The 18,656-nt window shown below is 48.1% G+C and overlaps 1 protein-coding gene across 2 annotated transcripts in view; it reads left to right on the forward strand.

Annotated features, from left to right (window-relative positions):
* The first annotated feature begins 13,584 nt into the window (after positions 1-13,584).
* Positions 13,585-18,656, forward strand: part of MFGE8 (milk fat globule EGF and factor V/VIII domain containing) — a 37,642-nt gene continuing 32,570 nt past the window's right edge. For both annotated transcript variants that reach the window (XM_084817291.1, XM_084817292.1), the window contains exon 1: positions 13,585-13,799. In XM_084817291.1, coding sequence (XP_084673417.1) covers positions 13,727-13,799 — 73 coding nt within the window. In that variant the 5' untranslated portion in view covers positions 13,585-13,726. The remainder of the gene's footprint in view (positions 13,800-18,656) is intronic.

Here is an 18,656-nt window from a genome sequence, read left to right on the forward strand (position 1 = left end):
AGCTGCCTAAAATGGTGGCTGCCTAATGGGAGTCCCAGAGTAGGCGTTAGTGATGAACCCTGCCAGAGCTTGGCATCTGCTGAAGCAAGTTCCTCAGTGATGTTGACCTTGACTTTGGGCTCGTTGGAAATTTTCAATAGTTACTTCATTTATTTCTCATGGCAAACTGTTTGGGAATGATTGGTTTAAGCACACAAAGCTGCCTTATCTAGAATTTGACTACTGATCCCATCTAGCCCAGTATTGTCTACTATGACTGACAGTGGCTCTCCATACCCCTGTTCTCTGGCCCACCATGAAAAATGTAAGATTAGTGAGTGCCAAAGACAGGGCTTTTCCTATGATGGCCCCACATCTTTGGAATGCCCTCTCTGGGAAGCATATGGACACCTGTTTGCTGGCCTTTTGAGGATTTTTAAAGACTTCTTTATCCCAGTCTGAATTTTGATTTAATTTCTGTGTACTGTGCTTTTTTGTTTGGTAAGGTTTTTATCTGGTCTTATTTATTGTTTAATGATTTGTGTACCAAACATGGTGTATTTTTGTGTGTGTGAAACTATATTGTTATCTGCTTTGTTTTTACCTGAAAAGTGGGCTAGAAAACAATAAAATCAATAAGGTATCAGGCAGAAATTTTTAACTGAGGATGCGAGGGATTAAACCTGGGACTTCCTGCTTGCAAAGCATGTGCTCTAAGGCACACACTTTGGGCATTTCTACACCAGCCTAAAAGCCTGCATTTAAATTTAAGTTTTTCTGCTTCCATTTTAAATGCAGGATCACCACTGACTCCCTTTACATGTGCTTCCTCCCCCCCCCCTTCTCCCTGTATCTGAGTCTTCCATTATCTTTCATTGATCTCACTCCTCTTCTTCCTGCTTTAACTCTTTTCATGGAGGAAACTGAAGCGGAACACAAAGGGATAATTTGATAGCTCATTATCTGCGATCTATTTAAAAACCGAACAAAGGGCATTTAGTGCAGGAGGGTAAAGAGCCCACAAACTTCTGTGAGGGAGCAATCTCAATCACAGGATAAAAGCTCCGTGTGATGAAGCCCTTTGTCCTTGCAGGTGAAATTGGCCTCTAGCAAAAGCACTTACAGGTTCAAACAGAATGGTAAGCCAGGATTCTGGGGATTCTGTTTGTTCCCACTTGGTTCCTTCTCTAGAAATGGTTTGTTTCGTGTGTTGTCTAAACTAGGGATCCTGGCTTGTTGCTCGCACACAAGCCAGGATCCACAAGCCAACAACCTTGGTTTATGATCCTGGCTGTAAACAAATGGTAAAGGTGCAACAAGCCAAGATCTCTGATTCAGATGACACACTAAACAGCTAGTTCTGGTTTGTCTAGCTCTTGCTGCTGGCGCGAGGAGGAGAAGCCAAGTAGAAGCAAATGGTCTGCGTGCACCAGCACATAGCTTGTTCATAGCAAGCCAGGATTTCCCAGAATCCCAGGTTACAATTCCATGTGAAGGTGGCCATTCTAACAAACAAGGAGGACAGAATTTCTGGCATCCATGCAGCATCTCCACTTCCCCCATCTGGCTAAAGGTAAAGAGCCATTACATTCAGAGGTCACATCCAAGGAGCATCCATTTCAAATGTTTAAGAAAAGATGGATTCCTGTATTTCCACCATGGGTCATCTCATCTGCATCTTTTCTGTAATGTTTTGCTCATTACATCTCAGTCCCTGAAAACATGTAATACACATGCTTAACATGCCTCTGTAAATCTTCTGGCCATGTTTGTATTATGTTTTCAAGCAAGCATTTTAGACTTCATAGCATTACGTGGTGGTCAAGCCACAGTGTTGGAACACTTCCTTTCCTTTAACGTGTGGAGGACCCCTAGGGAGAAGAGTGAAAGTAGCTTTATGAGAGGGGGTTCAGGGGCAGCCTGAGGCATTTTGCTGGGAAGGACAAGATGGCACCCCCCCCCGCCCTCCATTCCACACACAGAAGCCAGCTGGACTAGCAGTTGAATCTTACTTTGACACTAGTGACAAGACAGTGTCTTCTACCACAACTGGGGATAGAAGGTTATTTAGGGGACAGAAGGCAGGCTGCAGGGCACATACAGCTCTGTCCCCCAACTGATAGGAACAGGTGGGGAGACTGCTGCTTCCCCCCCCCCAGCGTCCGCCACCTAAGGCAGCTGCCTCACGTCACCTAATGGTAGGGCCGGCCCTGAGTGAGTTCTTCTGTTATGCCAGTGGTATAGGAAGCACTGCAGTGCTGCTCCTGGGGTAGCCTTGGACCATGTGGGAGGAACCATGGCTTAGATTCTTCTGCGCATCAGTGTTCAACCCTCCAGAAACTGGGATAGTGCTGGCATGGTGAGGCACTGAAGCAAGACGAGCTCTTCCTACATGGTCTGCAGCAGCCTTCCCCAACCTGGTGCTCTCCAGATATTTTAGACTACATCTCTCAGTATTCCTGACCATTGGCCATGCTGACTGAGGCTGACAGGAGTTAAATTCTAGCACAGCCTCTGCTTGAAGACCTCAAGCAAGCGAGAGCCTCCCACCACTCTAGATAATTGCTTCCATTGTTGAATGGCTCTTACCATCAAGATACTCTTACTATCAAGATTTCCTAATGTTCAACCAAAATCAACCCTCCTGTAACTTAAACCCATTTGATATAGAGCTTTTTTTTCTTTTTTTTTACACAAGCGACATCTTGTATATCTGCTACATCTACATCTGCTACACTTGTCATCTGTTACATCTATATTTGGCTTTGTCACAGAATTGACATAGGAACACTATCTGAGGAGCATTTCCTTTCCTGCTTTTCTGCTACAAAACCTCTAGGTGGCACTGTGGTATAGCAGAATAGCACAAATACACCAGAGATAATCATGCTTTCTTTCACTTTCAGGATTAAATGCTGCATTTTCCATGCTCTAAAAAGACTCGCTGGAAGTGCTGGTTAGACACAGAAGCGAAACTGGAAGGTCATCATGTTATCTAAAGAACCCGTAAAAACCCATGAGTAGGGAATGATGAGCACACAATAAATGCCTCATGCGGAAAAGCCCCTCGTCCTGCCTTGTGGGACAGCAGAGAACAAGTCCTCACCCTCTTCTATATAACAGCTCTTCAGTATTCATTGCCTTCGGTTGCTTATCTATTTGTATTTATTTGTACAAATTATATGCCGTTGAATATATAAGAACACCACAGCAGGGTATAATGTAAAACATGCAATAAAATACACACAAGAAGAAAAGAAGATAAAGAAAAACCATCACATGATCAATAACAGCAAAGTACAGAGCTGGACCACTCCACAAGGAAAGCCTGAGTGAGGGCTGGGGTGGGGTGGGAGCATTTTGAGCACAAGCCTAAAAGTCAGATCTGTCATCACTGCCTGATATTAACAGGAAGGGAATTCCACAAGTATTTATTTACTGAGAGTGCTTTTACTGGTTACTTGAACTGATCAAAAGGTATAGGTGATGGGTTGGAGGCAGGTAATGTGTCATGCAGAAATTCATTTTGAACATGTGGTGTGAGTAGCGTGTAGTGGTTAGACTAGGACTGCAGAGACCTAGATTCAAATCCCCACTCAGCCATGAAGCTCAGTGGGTAACCTTGGGCCAGTCACTACTTCTGGGCCTAAACTACCTCACAGGGCTGTTGTGGGGATAAAAATGGAAGGGGGAGAACTTTGTATGATGCCTTGAGTTCCTTAGAGGAAAGGCAGGATATATGCTTGCCATAGATGCCATACATACTGACCTGACCTTTTAAAAATATATTGTTGGTAATACTTTCTATTTTTGTTTTGTTTATAGTATGATAATATAATGGCCATAATGGCTAGGAACAATAAACACTGAAATGGGTGATTTAGTTTATCCTGTTGTGAGTTCTAATTAGTCCTTGGATTCCTCTGTAATCTCCATTTCGGGGGAGGTGGGTTTGATACGGAGGCTTCCTAGAAAGAATAAGGCTTGCAACAAACAGCTGATGTCATGGAGTGAGAAGCTGGAAGGGATATTGAGAAAGGAATCCTCTTCCCTTATCTTGTTCTGTTTATCAGGGCAAACACAGGCCATTCTTTGGGTCTCCTTCTCATGCTTCAAGAAGCTGGGCTGAGTGTGAGCTGGCTGACAGAGCCACCTATTATCAAACACAAGCAAATCTGGGCTAATAACGGGAGGCTAGGGGAAATGGAACTGATGAGCTTATAAGCCTTTTGTGGGTATGCTTGTCTTGGAGGCTTGGAGGATAGATGTCTCCTAAGATTAAACACTCCAGGTAGTATCCAGTAGGTGCTGTGTGCAGCAGCCAGCCCCAGTCCATGCATGGCCCCTACCACATGTGGCTGCAACATACTGCTTCCGGGGGCAAGCCCCCACACAAGCAAAAATGCTTTCTTCTGGAAAGGGCAGATGGTGCTCCTTCCAGAAATGACAGTTTTTGCTTGTGTGGGGGCTTGCCCCAGAAGTGCTATATTGTGGCCTTGTGTGGTATGGGCCACATGTGGACCTGGGCTGGTGGGGCTGGGTGTGCGCGCATGGCCTCTACTGGATACTGCCTTTATTACCTCAGGGACGTAAAGGGGAATTGGAGTTTTTTCCATTTCTCTAAGAACTATGTAGTTTTCAGTAGGGCTGCGCACTGCTTCAGTTCCAGAGCTGAGTTCTGAGCCGAGGCGGGGTGCTTCGGGCCGCTTCGGGCCACACTCGAAATGGGTTGGGATTGGCCCAAAGCAACCTGAAGTGGGTCGGGTTGCTCCGAAGCACTTCAACATGCTTTGGAGTGATCCAGAAGCCCTACTGCCCTGCCGCTCACCCCCTAGCCGTGCGAGCCCCTTGTTCTGTACCTGGACCCTCGGGACGTGTGCTGGCAGCCGTCGGACTCTTTGAGGGAGTCGCCATTGCAAATTCCTCTATTTCTGGACATTGAATCCTGTGCAAATGGCCGTAAGGCTGTCATCTACACAACATTACAGGCATAGACACCTGTAATGTTGCATACATAACTGCCTTATGGCCGCCATTTGCCCAGGAATCAACTTCAGAAATAGAGGAAGTCACCAAAATGACGACTCCCTTGAAGAGGCTGTGTGTATCCCAAGGGTCTAGGTAAGGAGCAGGGGGCTCATGTGGCATGGCAGGGGCTGAACGGGTGGGGGGAGAGCCCGCTTTGGCCATCCAAATCCCACTTCAGCCCCGGAATTGCCCTGAAGCGGGTTGGGCCCGCCTCGGAAGCCCTGAAGTGGCTTCTGAGTTGGGTCGGGGGGTCCCTGCACAGCCCTAGTTTTCAGACATTCCCTTTCCTCTCCAATGCCGTCCTGTCCAGATATGAGTATCCTTGAGCTAACTGATGTATCTCGGGAACACCTGAATAAACCTCTCTAACAGATTGAATAAAAATGACACGTTTCCTTCTGAACACGTTTCCGAGTCACCAGTGAATTTTAGTCAGAGACATTATTACAGGAATTTCTGCAGACGTTTTTTATAAGTACGTATGCACAGCTCTATCTGCAGTGTGCAATGATTTAAATGTTTTGTACTTTAATGGTGCAATTCTATGCTCTTTTAGTAATGTGTTGTCTTGTATTATTTCACAGCTCCCTGAAGAAGGCCTTAAAACAAATATAGGCCGAAACACGTTTGACTTTTTTACAAGTAAAATCTCTGTTTCGGCATCTTGAGATGTTTCTCTTCCATTCATGAGTTTGATACCGAGGCTTCTTAGATAGAATAAGTCTTGCAACAAACAGTTGATGTCATGGAAGCTGGAAGGTATCTTGAGAAAGGAATCCTCTTTCCTTATCTTATTCTGTTTACTGCGCAAACACAGACCATTCTTTGGGTCCCCATCTCATGCTTCAAGAAGCTGGGCAGAGCTGGCTGATGGAACCACACATTATCAAATGCAAGCAAATCCAGGATAATAATGGGAGGATAGGGAAAATGAAACTGATGAGCTTATAACCCTGTTAAGGCATGATTGACTTGGCTTGGGCCTGGTGGCCAGAAGCAGGGGTGTCAAACCTCTTTCAGTGTGAGGGCCAAATTCCATTTTGGAGACACTCTCAGGTGTGTGTGTGTGTGTGTGTTGTGTGTGTGCATTCTAGTGGTGGGCAAGGCAAAAAGGGCTAGGCCAAAGCAAAGGGGGTGGTGTCAAAATGCCAGTATATTTTAGGTTAAAGTGCTTACTGCGAGTAACTAAGCCTTCGGAGAGGCATTTTAACCTTTTAGAAAGGAAAAAAAAACACATGCAAAATCTGGGAAATCACCAAATGATCAGCAGTCAGGTGGGAAAGGGTAGGACTAGGGGAAGTAGATGTGGTCATTTGGGGAACCCCAGAAGGCGGGAGCAAAATCGGAGGAGGGCTGGATTCTTCACCACTGCGCAAGAAGTCCTCTATGCTAGCGCAGCATAATCTACGTTAGCTCTCATGTCGATTTGGATACGTCCCATTAAATACAGAATATGGGAGGTGGTGGGCTCTCCCACGCTGGAGGCATTCAAGACGAGGCTGGACAGCCATCTGTCAGGGATGCTCTGACTTGGATTCCTGCATTGAGCAGGGGGTTGGACTTGATGGTCTTCTAGGCCCCTTCCAACCCTACAATTCTATGATTCTATGAATAGTTTTAATTATTAAGTACAATACAGCAAATGAATCTTTTATATGAATACATTTTTGCCCTAAATATTAAGCACTACTGCTACTAGTAGTACAGTAATACTAGTATGAAGGTTTGGTAGGTCCAAACTTAGAAGTTGTGGGAGATCCATAATGAGATCATAGAATCATAGGGTTGGAAGGGGCCTACAAGACCATTGAGCCCAACCCCCTGCTCAGTGCAGGAAGCCTGATTCCCAGGCGGTTTCCCATTTTATTTATTTATTTATTTATTAAATTTATTAATCGCCCATCTGACTGGTCACCCAGCCACTCTGGGCGATGTACAACCCCCATAAAACAATTTAAAACAATAAAATTTTACCATAATTTTTTTTTTTAAATACCCTAACCCACCCCAAATGCCTGCCTGAACAACCACGTTTTTAATGCACGACGGAAGCTCATTAAAGAGGGGGCATGACGGAGTTCCCTAGGGAGGGAGTTCCACAGAGTGGGGGCCACCACAGAGAAGGCCCTCTCCCTCGTCCCCACCAGTCTAGCTGTCCTGGCTGATGGGACAGAGAGAAGGCCATCTGAGGCTGATCTTGTTAAGCGGCCTGTCTGGTGCTGCTGGAGGCGCTCCTTAAGATAGGCTGGGCCGGAACCATATAGGGTTTTAAAGGTCAAAACCAACACCTTGAATTTGGCCCGGAAAACAACTGGTAACCAGTGCAACTCCTTCAGCACTGGAGTGATGTGATCTCGCCAGCGGCTGCCTTTAATCAGGCGAGCCGCCGCGTTCTGTACCAGTTGCAGCTTCCGAACCGTCTTCAAGGGTAACCCCACGTAGAGCGCATTACAGTAGTCTAAATGAGAGGAGACCAGGGCATGTACTACCGATGGGAGCAGATGGTCGGGAAGGAAGGGGCGCAGCTGCCGTATCAGATGGAGTTGATACAGCGCTGTCCGGCTCACAGCTGACACCTGAGCCTCCATGGACAGCTGGGAGTCCAAAATGACCCCCAGGCTGCGGACCTGGTCTTTCAAGGGTAGCCGTACCCCATTCAACACCAGGTCAACATCCCCCAGCCTCCTCTTGTCTCCCACCAAAAGTACCTCGGTCTTGTCAGGGTTGAGCTTCAGCTTATTCCTCCCCATCCAGCCACTCACCGTCTCCAGACATTTGGACAGGGATTCTACGGCCAACCTTGGTGAAGATTTGAATGAGAGGTAGAGCTGCGTGTCATCCGCATATTGATGACACTGCACCCCAAACCTCCTGATGATAGCCCCCAGCGGCTTCACATAGATGTTAAATAGCATCGGGGAGAGGATGGAACCCTGTGGCACCCCACAAGTGAGTGGCCACGGGTCCGAAACCTCCTCTCCCAGTGCTACCCTCTGGTACCTGCCGGAGAGAAAGGACCGGAACCACCGCAATACAGTGTCTCCAATGCCCAACCCCTCCAGGCGGTCCAGGAGGATACCGTGGTCAACGGTATCGAAAGCCGCTGAGAGGTCGAGGAGAACAAGGAAGGAGCATTCACCCCTATCCAGAGCCCTCCTCATATCATCCACCAAGGCGACCAAGGTCGTTTCTGTCCCATGCCCAGGCCTGAAGCCCGACTGAAATGGGTCTAGATAATCAGTTTCTTCCAAGTGTGCCTTCAACTGCACCGCCACCACCCGCTCAATCACCTTGCCCAAAAATGGCAGATTTGAGACTGGGCGAAAGTTGTTCAGAACTTGAGGATCCAAGGAGGGCTTCTTTAAGAGCGGTCTTATCACTGCCTCCTTGAGGGCTGATGGCATCACCACCGCCCTGATCCCTTCACCCAGTCTCTCTCTGCAGCTCATAATGAGCCAAGATGGGCAAGGATCAAGTAAGCAGGTGGTCGGCCTTACAGATGAAAGCACCTTGTCCAGTTCATCAGGAGGAAGAAGCTGGAACCGATCCCACAAAACCGGTTTGCCACAGGCCGCCTCTTGCTCACTAACTGTATCCACAGTGTGCAGAGTAACACACCTAATCTGATCAATTTTATCTGCAAAGTGCCTTGCCAAAGCCTCATAGGAGGCCTTAGAATGCTCCAGTGGTTCCGGAGCCACAGGACCGACCAGGCTCCGGACCACTTGGAACAGCCTCCTGGGGCAGCACTCTGCAGACGCGATGGAGGCAGCATAATATTCCTTTTTTGCTGCCTTCACCGCCACGTGATAGGCTGAAGATACAGCTCTAGCCCGTGTCTGATCGTCTTTGGAGCGAGACTTCCGCCACCGGCGCTCTAGCCGTCTCACCTCCTGTTTCAGAGCTCGTAACTGTGGATTGAACCATGGTGCAGTCCGAGCCCTGTTCAGGGGGAGAGGGCGTTTCGGAGCCACCCGATCTAATGCCCCGGTGATTGCGGCATTCCAGCCACCCACCAGGGTCTCGACCGAGTGGCCGTTGGCATGCCCCAGAGAATCCCCAAGCGCGTTCAGGAATCCATTTGGATCCATAAGACGCCTGGGGCGGACCATTTTAATGGGTCCTCCACCCCTGTGGAGGGGTTGTGGAACCGAGAAGTCCAACATCACCAGATAGTGATCTGACCATGACAAGGGGGTGGTGGATATACCCCCGACTTCCAGATCACTCTCCGCTTCTCCAGAAACAAACACAAGGTCTAGTGCATGACCGGCTACATGGGTGGGCCCAGTTAGAATATGGTGCAGCTCCCAGGAGGCCATGGTCTCCATGAAGTCCCAAGGTGCTCCTGTGAGGATGGCCTCCGAATGTACGTTGAAGTCCCCCAACACCAGTAAGTTAGGGGACTGTACACGCACATCAGAGACCACCTCAAGCACCTCGGCCAGGGAGTCAGTCGTGCAGCGGGGTGGACGGTACACGAGCAGAATCCCCAGACTGCCCTTTGGGCCCAACCTCCAGTACATGCACTCAGCAACCTTGGTCTCCCGGAAAGGGGGTCTGGTGAAGACCAAGGACTCTCGGTAGATAACAGCCACTCCCTCTCCCCGATCCCCAGCCCTCGGCTGCTGTGCATACGAAAATCCAGCTGGACACATGGCTGCAAGGGTTGGAGCAGCAGCCTCGGCCAGCCAGGTCTCCGTAATACATGCCAGGTCTGCACCCTCATCCAGGATCATGTCATGTATGAGGGAGGTTTTCTGGGTAACAGACCTGGCATTGCAGAGCAGCAAACGAAGGCCAGAAGATGGGGTCACGCCTCTCCCAGCCATCCTTTGGCTCTGGACAGGCCCGGAGCAGGGGACAGATACTACACATCTCTCCCTTGTTCCCCTTACCTGGCATGGCCTGCCCCTAGCGCTCCGCCAGCGCCTGCCGCCCAGCCTCGGTATGTTCTGGCCCCCAACACTCCCCCCACTGCCTCCATCAGGTGGACACATGCCCCCTCGCTCCCGCCTATCAGGCAGGCTACCCACCCCTAAAAACACAACAAAATCCCCCCCATCCAAGTACTAACCAGGCCTGACCCTGCTTAGCTTCTGAAATCAGACGAGATCAGGTGCATCCTATACTGGAGTGTCTTTCTTTGTACTAATGCATCTGTCCCTAAATATAAGACACTACTACTACTAGTATGGAGGTTTGATAGATGTTAGGTCCAAACTCCACAAGATGCGGAAGATCCATTATGACATCTCTTTGTATGAATACATCTGTCCCAAAATATAAAACACCACTGTTCCTACTCTACTACTACTGGTGGTGGTATGGATAGTTTATCTTCAGTCTTAACTATGCATGATGTAGGAGATTCATGATGCCACACTCTGTCCCTCTGCCCCAAGCTGCTATTTGCCTGTTAGAAATTCCAGTCTCAAATGCATCTTCATCATCTTACCCTTCCCCCTCCATTTAATTACTTCTCTGTAGTTTTATCTCTTATGCCCTGATTCAAGTGTGTCCGGTTTTCTTTTGCAGAAGGGAAAAGGCGGTTTCCCCATGGAACACAATGGGATTTACGTTAGTACTTGCAACAAAATGGCCCTATTGATTTTATGGGAATTTATTCATACTAACTGTAGTAGGATCGGGGCCTTGGATTGTCCGCCTGAAGACAGAACCTGTGTTTTGTTTTAATTTCTGCACAGCCTAATTACTCGAGGTGCCAATAATGATGATGTGCTTTCAAGAACTTTAATTCAATAAATACACGTGAAACTGTTTTGTGTTTTCTTCCTTTTTTAAAACCTTTTTAGGAAACCTTAAAAAACTTCGTAGCTTCCATTACGACATCAAGGGCTAGAGACTGGACAGCTTTTGTTTTCTACGGGTTGAGGTCAGTTTTGTGACCCATCATAATTACAGAGCAGACATATCTCAAACAAGGGCTTTCGAAATTAAGTTAGGAGAGCTCGCCAACATCTGGAAAAGTCCCTAGCCACTGTCGGTTTGCATTGCACACAGCTCTGTGCCTGCCTTTTTTGCCCTTTGCTTATTTATGGCTCGGTGACTTTAATTCTGCTTTCCCTCTCAAGGGGAATTTCCATACCTATGACCCGCTTCTCCTCTAGCACCATTTGAGGCCCACTTAAAATAATACAAAATAAAATAAAATGAGCACACTTTACTGGCACATCTGCGAAGGGTTATTTTTAGCTTGTGTGAGATTAAGAATGACCCGCCCTCGGAAGGGACACAACCCTCTGTGTTTCTGCAGAAGTCATTCTTAGGGGCTGGCTGGCTTCCTGATTAAAAGCAGGCCACCCTAGCCTCATGCAGAGATGCCATGGAGGAAGCCCCTCTAGTTAATTCTGTGCATGCCTGCACAAGGAGTGATGAAATGCTCAAACCACACCCAGTGCAGAGACTGTGCCCAGATTACCAGCCTATCCTGTGGAGATTAATTGGGAGGAAGCTAGGCCAGAAGGGCCGCCCAGTGGGTTTATGGGGTCATAGGCCTAGGCCTGAACCAATGGGGCCTGGCCCTAAATCTATTTCCCAAGGCCCTGGATCTATTCCACAGAGCCCTGCCTGTCCATTGGTACTAATGCAAGATTTCTTTTTTAGTTTAATTGGGAGTAATTTTCAAGGGGGATTGCACCTAGGGATGGAAAGGTCACCCTCCCCACCTGATGGAACACCCCCCTAACCCTCCATCCCCATATGGCAATTAAGCTTAGCAAAAAAAAATAAATAATAAAAATCCACTGATGTTAGTGGAAGCTTTCCTTTTATGCTTATGCGTTGGGGTGGGGAGATTTTCCTTCAGGAGTGCAAGAGAGAGATGTGGGGTGGGGGCAGGGAAAGCGAGAGACTGCAAATTAATTGTAATTAACAAGGAACTCCTGATTGGGGATGATCTGGAGTGGAGTGCAAATGAATTGAAGAACTGATTTTATTTGAGGCAATTTGGATGAAAAATTAATTGGGTGCCTTTGCCTTCTGCGTAATGTTGTAATGTAAATAAATTCTTGTAATTATTTCTAAATGTGCAGATATAGATATAAGCATATGCAAAATGTATGCAGATTTGTGTCCTGTGGACCTGACCCCCAAATCTTTCAACTCCCCCATAAGGGGCAGGGGCAGGGGAAGGTGTGATGTTGGGGGCCATTGCCCCCTACAGTGTGGCAAGGCAAAGACCATGACACACATGGGAGCTGCTTTGAGAAGACCCAGGGCAAATTTCCCCAGTCCCCTTGACCCCCAGGCAGCCCAGTGCCTTTAAAAACTGCAGGCCAGTGGCTTTAAAATTTCATTTCTCACACAGTTATGAAATTGGTGACATATGCAATAATAAAAAAGGCATTCAAAAATTAAACAAATGGAGAGGGACTACCAAAGTTGCTTCTCCGCCTGGAGGATGACTCTTGGTCTCCAGCCAGCCCTGTGTGTAACCGTAAGAGAGCAAGGGGCGTGTCTGTGTATGTCATGTCCATGGGGATTGGAAGGTGTCCAGGTGTCCTACTTTACAGAGGACAGTCCTTTATTTGATGGTGTCTTTTATTTGAAGGGCTGTCCTGTCCAAGTCTGGTTTAAAGATAAAAAAGAGTAAAAAGGTAAGGAGTGCAGGTACCTTGATGGTTCCCATCCACAGTTAACACCAGGACAGCAGACTGAGCAGGCACACAGGTCACCCAGCCACACTCTTCCCCAGTACAGCAAGATCCAGTGGAGGCTGGTGGCTCTGATGTCAGTGGGGCAGTGCATCCGCTTCAGGGTTCAGTCATAACCAGTCAGAACTCTAAAGGAACTATCCAAGGTGCTGAACCTATTTGGGGTTTGGGTCCAGCACCTTGGATAGTTCCTTTAGGGCTCTGACTGAAACCCAGAGTGGATTCACTGCCCCGCTGACATCGGCGCCACCAGCCTCCGCTGGTAAGACCTGTATTCTATTTCTGTTTAAACTAGTTATTATTTCTAAATTTGCATTTCTACATATAAATTAGCATGTGCAGATTTGTTTGTTACATTGCTATCCCTCCTTTTCTCCGAGGAGCCCAAGGCGGCATACACGATCCTCCCTCTCTCCATTTTATCCCCCCAACAACCCTGTAAGTTAGGTTAGGCTTCAGACCCGGGCAGCTTCATGGCCGAAGGGGGACTAGAACCCAGTTCGTGTCCAACACACCAACCGCCACACCGCAGCGGACGCACTAGGGTTGTGAGCGGTAAAATCCAGCGCTAGCCGTACTTAGAGTAGACCCATTGAAATGAATGGGACGTCGCTTAGTCGCGACTAACCTCCCATTCATTTCAGTGGGTCTACTCTGAGTAGGACTAACGCCGGAGGCTGCCCACTGCAAGCGCCGGCTGTCGAATGTCGGCGGCTACGCGCCCACCAGCCCGAGCCGGCCCGCCTCTACCCATTCATTCAGGCGCAGGAGGGCCAACGCGCTTTGGAGGGCGGCGGCGGCTCCCGCTTGGCCTCCTTTCGGTGCCGCTCGCCATTGGCCCGCCAGCTGGAGCACGTGGCGGCCGGGGCGTAATTGGCAGGCTGAGCCCGAGGGGGAAAGAGGGGGCGGGCTGCTTGCTTTGGATGAACTGAGTCATTCACTGACTCGGGCTAATCTCTGCGAAGAGCAAAACACCAAACAGCCCGAGGACAGCGAGCGGAGCAGGTCGGGACGGAGCCAGTCCAGCCCGGGGAGGGAGCGCCATGAAGGGATCCAGCGCCTTGCAGCTCTGGCTGGGCCCCTGGCTCGTCGTGTCGCTGCTGGTGGCGGTCAGCTGTGAGTAGGCGCCGATTTCCTCCTCCTTTCCCTCCCCTCTCTCCCTCTTGGCTCCAGACCGCTCCGCGCTGTCACTGGGGGTGATGGTGGCGGGGGGCTGGCGCGCACGGGGCTTCGTGGATACGGGGAGAAGAAGTGCCGGGGCTTCGCTCGCTCTCCAAACCGAGCAACCCCCCCCCCCGGATCCATCCCCTTCTTTCCACAAAACTTCATGCCTCGTACAACCTTCTAACCACCCTTTCACGCGCACACATCGTAAAACCATTACATACATTCGCGCGCGCGCGCGCACACATATAAACTTTACAGCGCAACCCTGTGTGGAAGATGTGGGTGACTTGGTGCGGATCGGAAAAGCACTCTGCACGTGTTCCAGAGATGCTCTGATCGTCATGAGTACTTCACAAGGGCCCGCGCTAAGCTCTGGCGTTATTTTTATCTTGTTTAAGGCACGGGTGGGAAGAAAGTAGATCTTCAGGTTTTTTGGACTTCAACTCCCAACATTCCTGATTATTGGCCTTGCTGGCAGGGGCTTCTGGGAGTTGAAGTCCAAAAAAACCTGGAGATCAACCTTTGCCCTCTCCTGAGTTAAAATGTGTGTATCCTTGTGTGTCTGTGTGGGACTTTAGTGAGTCCTAACAAAAGTGAAGACCTAGTCAGGGGTCTTGTAGGAATTGCCCCCATGCCCAAATTACAAGGTGAGTGTGTGTGATGGGGGGGGTACTGAAATGAGAACTTCAGCCAAATTACCCCCACCCCACAGCACTGGAGATCACCAGACCAATGTTTTACAATGTGTACAACATGGTGTGGATCAAAGGAGGTTTGCTGTGTTTCCTCAATCATCTCAATGGAATGAAAGCCAAAGGGGTCTGCTGTAAGAATTTGAGATTGTTCTGGGGACAAATGACTTATTTTTCTACTTTGGTTGCATTATGGATGTATCTTTTTGTTCTTGTGATTTTTTTTTTAATACCATCCTATTTCCAGGGTTTAGAATCAGTCTTCCCCCACTTGGCACCCTCCAGATGTTTTGGACTACAACACCCATCATCCCTGACCATTTGCCATACTGGCTGGGGCTGATGGGAGCTGGAGTCCAAAACAGCTGGAGGGTGAGGAAGGTTGGCACAGAGGTATATGTGTGTTTCTTTGAGTCACACTGCAATCCCATCCATGTCTACTCAGAAATAAGCCCCACTGAGTTCAGAGTGACTTACTCCCAGCTAAGTGTTACAGGATTGCAGCCTTGAGAGTCTTTCAGATGCTGTGGGTGAGGGGTGTGAATGTTGTCAGTAGAATTGTGGGAGTGGGGAAGATTAGTACAATGGTTAATTTCTAAAAAGAGTTTAGGAATATAGGAAGTTGCCTTGTCTCTTTCAGCAGCAGCCGTTTAGATTTTCAGACAGAAGCCCTCCCTGGAGATGCTGGGGATTGAACCAGGGACCTCCTGCATGCAAAGCAGTGCAAAGCAGTGTACCACTGAGCTATGGCTCTTCCCCAGACTTAATCTTGCCTGGAAACTGTTACCTGGAAGCTTTGTCCAGATGTGCAGCTGTAGTTATTCGGGGTTGAAAGGCACTCTTTACATACTCAGTTTTGCATTTTCATGGCTGAGCCTTGTTGTCAAGAACAGGCTGAGAAGCTAAAAGCAACAACACAGATCTCAACCAACTTAAGGTTTCAAGTGATCTAGATCTGTGTTGTTGTTTTGCTCTGTTCAGCTGGGACCCCAGTTCATGGAGGTTTTGGGGCTCTAAAATATGAAAGACCATCCAGATTAGATAGGCACAATCCTGGGTGGGCAAGGGCAGTTTCAGTGCACCAGAAAACCCTTCCCCAGCCAGCCATGGCTGGCCCAGGAATGCTGGAAGTTGTTGGACTTTTTTTTCTGCCTAAACATGCATAAGATGGCACCATTAATTGCATTTCCGTACAGAAGCCTTACATATATATATATATATCTGCAACTGTTGCTAGCCAACACCAATTTTTACTAGCTATATTTACAGTAGTCATTTCTGTCTTGGTGAAGGCCTGAAATTAGAACCACTATTCTATACTTGGTGAACCTTTTCCAATTTACAAGCCCACTTTTTACTGTTCACACAGGAGTGCTTGTACTTGCCTTGGGTGAATAATGCCAAATAAATGGCTATTTATAAGACTCCCCTTTGAGAAAGGCTCACGATGTGACTGAACTGAGGCTGCACAGAGTAAAGGTTTCAGTGTCGGACTAGGAACAGGAGGTCTGAGTTCAAATTCCCTCTCTGCCATGAAGCTCGGCTGGGTGTCATCAGCCCAAGCACTATCTCTCAGCCCAAGCCACCTCATGTGGTTTGCTGTGAGGATGACATGTATGCTGCCTTGAGCTCCTGGGAGGAAACATAGAATTTAAAACTTTGGGAAAGTAAGTTCCTTGGAAACTAAAGAGGCTTACTTCCAAGAAATTCTCTTCTGAGCTGGGACAGAAGCAACACTTTTTTTTTTAAGGAGTTATCCATGGTGATAGGCTGGGGTGAGGAACCTATTTTCTGTTGCAGGTCTCTTTTCCTGTGCAGGTAATCTGTCAGGGAGAGGTGGGCATACTGGTAGTGGGTGGAGCCAAAGCCAGGAGTGGGCAGGTTTAGACCTCTCTCTCTCTCTCTCTCTCCCTGCCAGCTTTCTCTCTCCCTCTCCCTTCACTTCTCCGTCTTTCTCCCTCCTGAGGGAGTGATAGGTAGCAATTTCCAGAAGCCTCTTAACTGAACCCTTGCAGGGGGCTTTTGGAATTCAGCCAAGAACCTTATGCTCACTTCTGCTGTGTCATGCTTCCAGACAAGGCTTTTCTCAGGCAATCACCCTGCCTCGTCCACACAATGTTATGGGGGGTCCTGAAGGTGGTGTATTCCACTTGCAACCCTCTTCTGTTTTCCCACCCCTTCTTTCATCTTTTTTTTTTTTAGATGCACAATGCCTCCCCCCCCCCTCTCTCTAGGAGCCCTCCTTGGGGAACTAGCATGGTCTAGTGGATAAAGCAGGGTGTTGAATCTCAGGCCTGTGGGTCAAATACAGTAGTCATTTCTGTCTTGGTGAAGGCCTGAAATTAGAACCACTATTCTATACTTGGTGAACCTTTTCCAATTTACAAGCCCACTTTTTACTGTTCACACAGGAGTGCTTGTACTTGCCTTGGGTGAATAATGCCAAATAAATGGCTATTTATAAGACTCCCCTTTGAGAAAGGCTCACGATGTGACTGAACTGAGGCTGCACAGAGTAAAAGTTTCAGTGTCGGACTAGGAACAGGAGGTCTGAGTTCAAATTCCCTCTCTGCCATGAAGCTCGGCTGGGTGTCATCAGCCCAAGCACTATCTCTCAGCCCAAGCCACCTCATGTGGTTTGCTGTGAGGATGACATGTATGCTGCCTTGAGCAAGCCTTGAGCAGCCTTGAGCAGCGGCCATGCCCCCTTCCCCTGGCCACGCCCCCTTTCTCCAAACCACCAATCATTTGTTGGTTTCCCAGCTTTTGCACTGTTCCCCCCAGCCCAATCCTAAAAGGTTGAATGCCTCTGCTATGGCTTAGTTACTGACAGTAAGAACATTAATTTATAATATGCTGGTATGTTAGGATTTTGCCCTCACCTCCACTGGAATCTGCCTCCCCACCCATATCTTCCCCAGAATTGAATTTGGTCCTCGGGCTGAAATAGGTTCGACTTCCCTGGGATTGTGTCAGACTTGGATCAGGGAGTCCTGGGTTTGAATCCACCACTCAGCCCTGAAGATTATTAGCTGACCTTGGAGCAGGCTGTATCTTTTATCCTTTGTATGGGGGCTGGTGATGGGAGAGGGGAGAGAGAAACCATGCATGCCATCATGAATTCCTTGGAGGAAGGGCAGGAGAAAATATAATAAATGTAGAGTGACGATATGAAGGTGTACATTCATATCGATATCCCAGTACTTACGATGCTCATCTCTATGGTCACAGACAGGGAGTCTTTTTCCACCAAGGTTTTGCCAGGTTCCTAAGACAACTGCTGAAACGTGCTTTTACTTCTGACTAATGGTGCCGGGGGAGGGGACAGTTTAAATTCCTATCGCAGAGCTCTGATGGGTACAGGCCTGAACCAAACGCAATCAGCATTATCTGCTTGAATTCTTGGAACAATTCTTTCCAGAGTCAGCACTACTGAGCCCTTTTCAAAGGAAAGCACAACCAGGTACTGTGGGGGAGGTGAAGAGATGCAGCTCGAGGGGTTTAGATGGAATTCTGCATGAATGAACATCCCAGCAGATGCTGCTATCGGTGCAAACTGCACCCTTGTTTTTGAAAAAAAAATAAAAAGTAGTAGAAAAGACAATAGTTTCTCGTTTAGGTTCAGCAACTGGCAGCAGCAGCTGAGTCAACTCCAACCCTCAAGTGGTACTAAATCTCCCTCCTCCACCAGTTGCCAAACCCACAAACAGAATGTGTGTGTGTGTGTGGGGGGGGGGGGCGTAGATGAGTAGCTTTCATGGCCCTTGGTACTTGGCACCAGGCCCTGGGGCATAGAGTATTGCCCTGTTAGCTTCCCTTAGTAATTAATTAATTACATTTATATACCACCCAACTGGCAGATGCTCTCCGGAGAGTTTACAGTAAGAACGCCCCCTTCCCCCCAAACAACAACAATAAAATAACAACCAAAACATTAAATACAACAATGAAAAAAAATGAAAAGTTTAAAAGATTAAAAATATTAAGGAGGCAGTATAAAATTAATAATGAGAGCAAGAGAGGAAAGATTTAGTGCCTGTTGGAAGAGAAAGGTCTTAACCTGGCACTTGAATGTATACAGTGAAGACACCAGGTGGATCTCCCTGGTAAGGGC

This window comes from Heloderma suspectum, chromosome 11 (genome assembly GCF_057233095.1).
Source record: "Heloderma suspectum isolate Gila_16-S chromosome 11, 16-S_ref, whole genome shotgun sequence".
Classification (NCBI taxonomy): Eukaryota; Metazoa; Chordata; class Lepidosauria; order Squamata; family Helodermatidae; genus Heloderma; species Heloderma suspectum.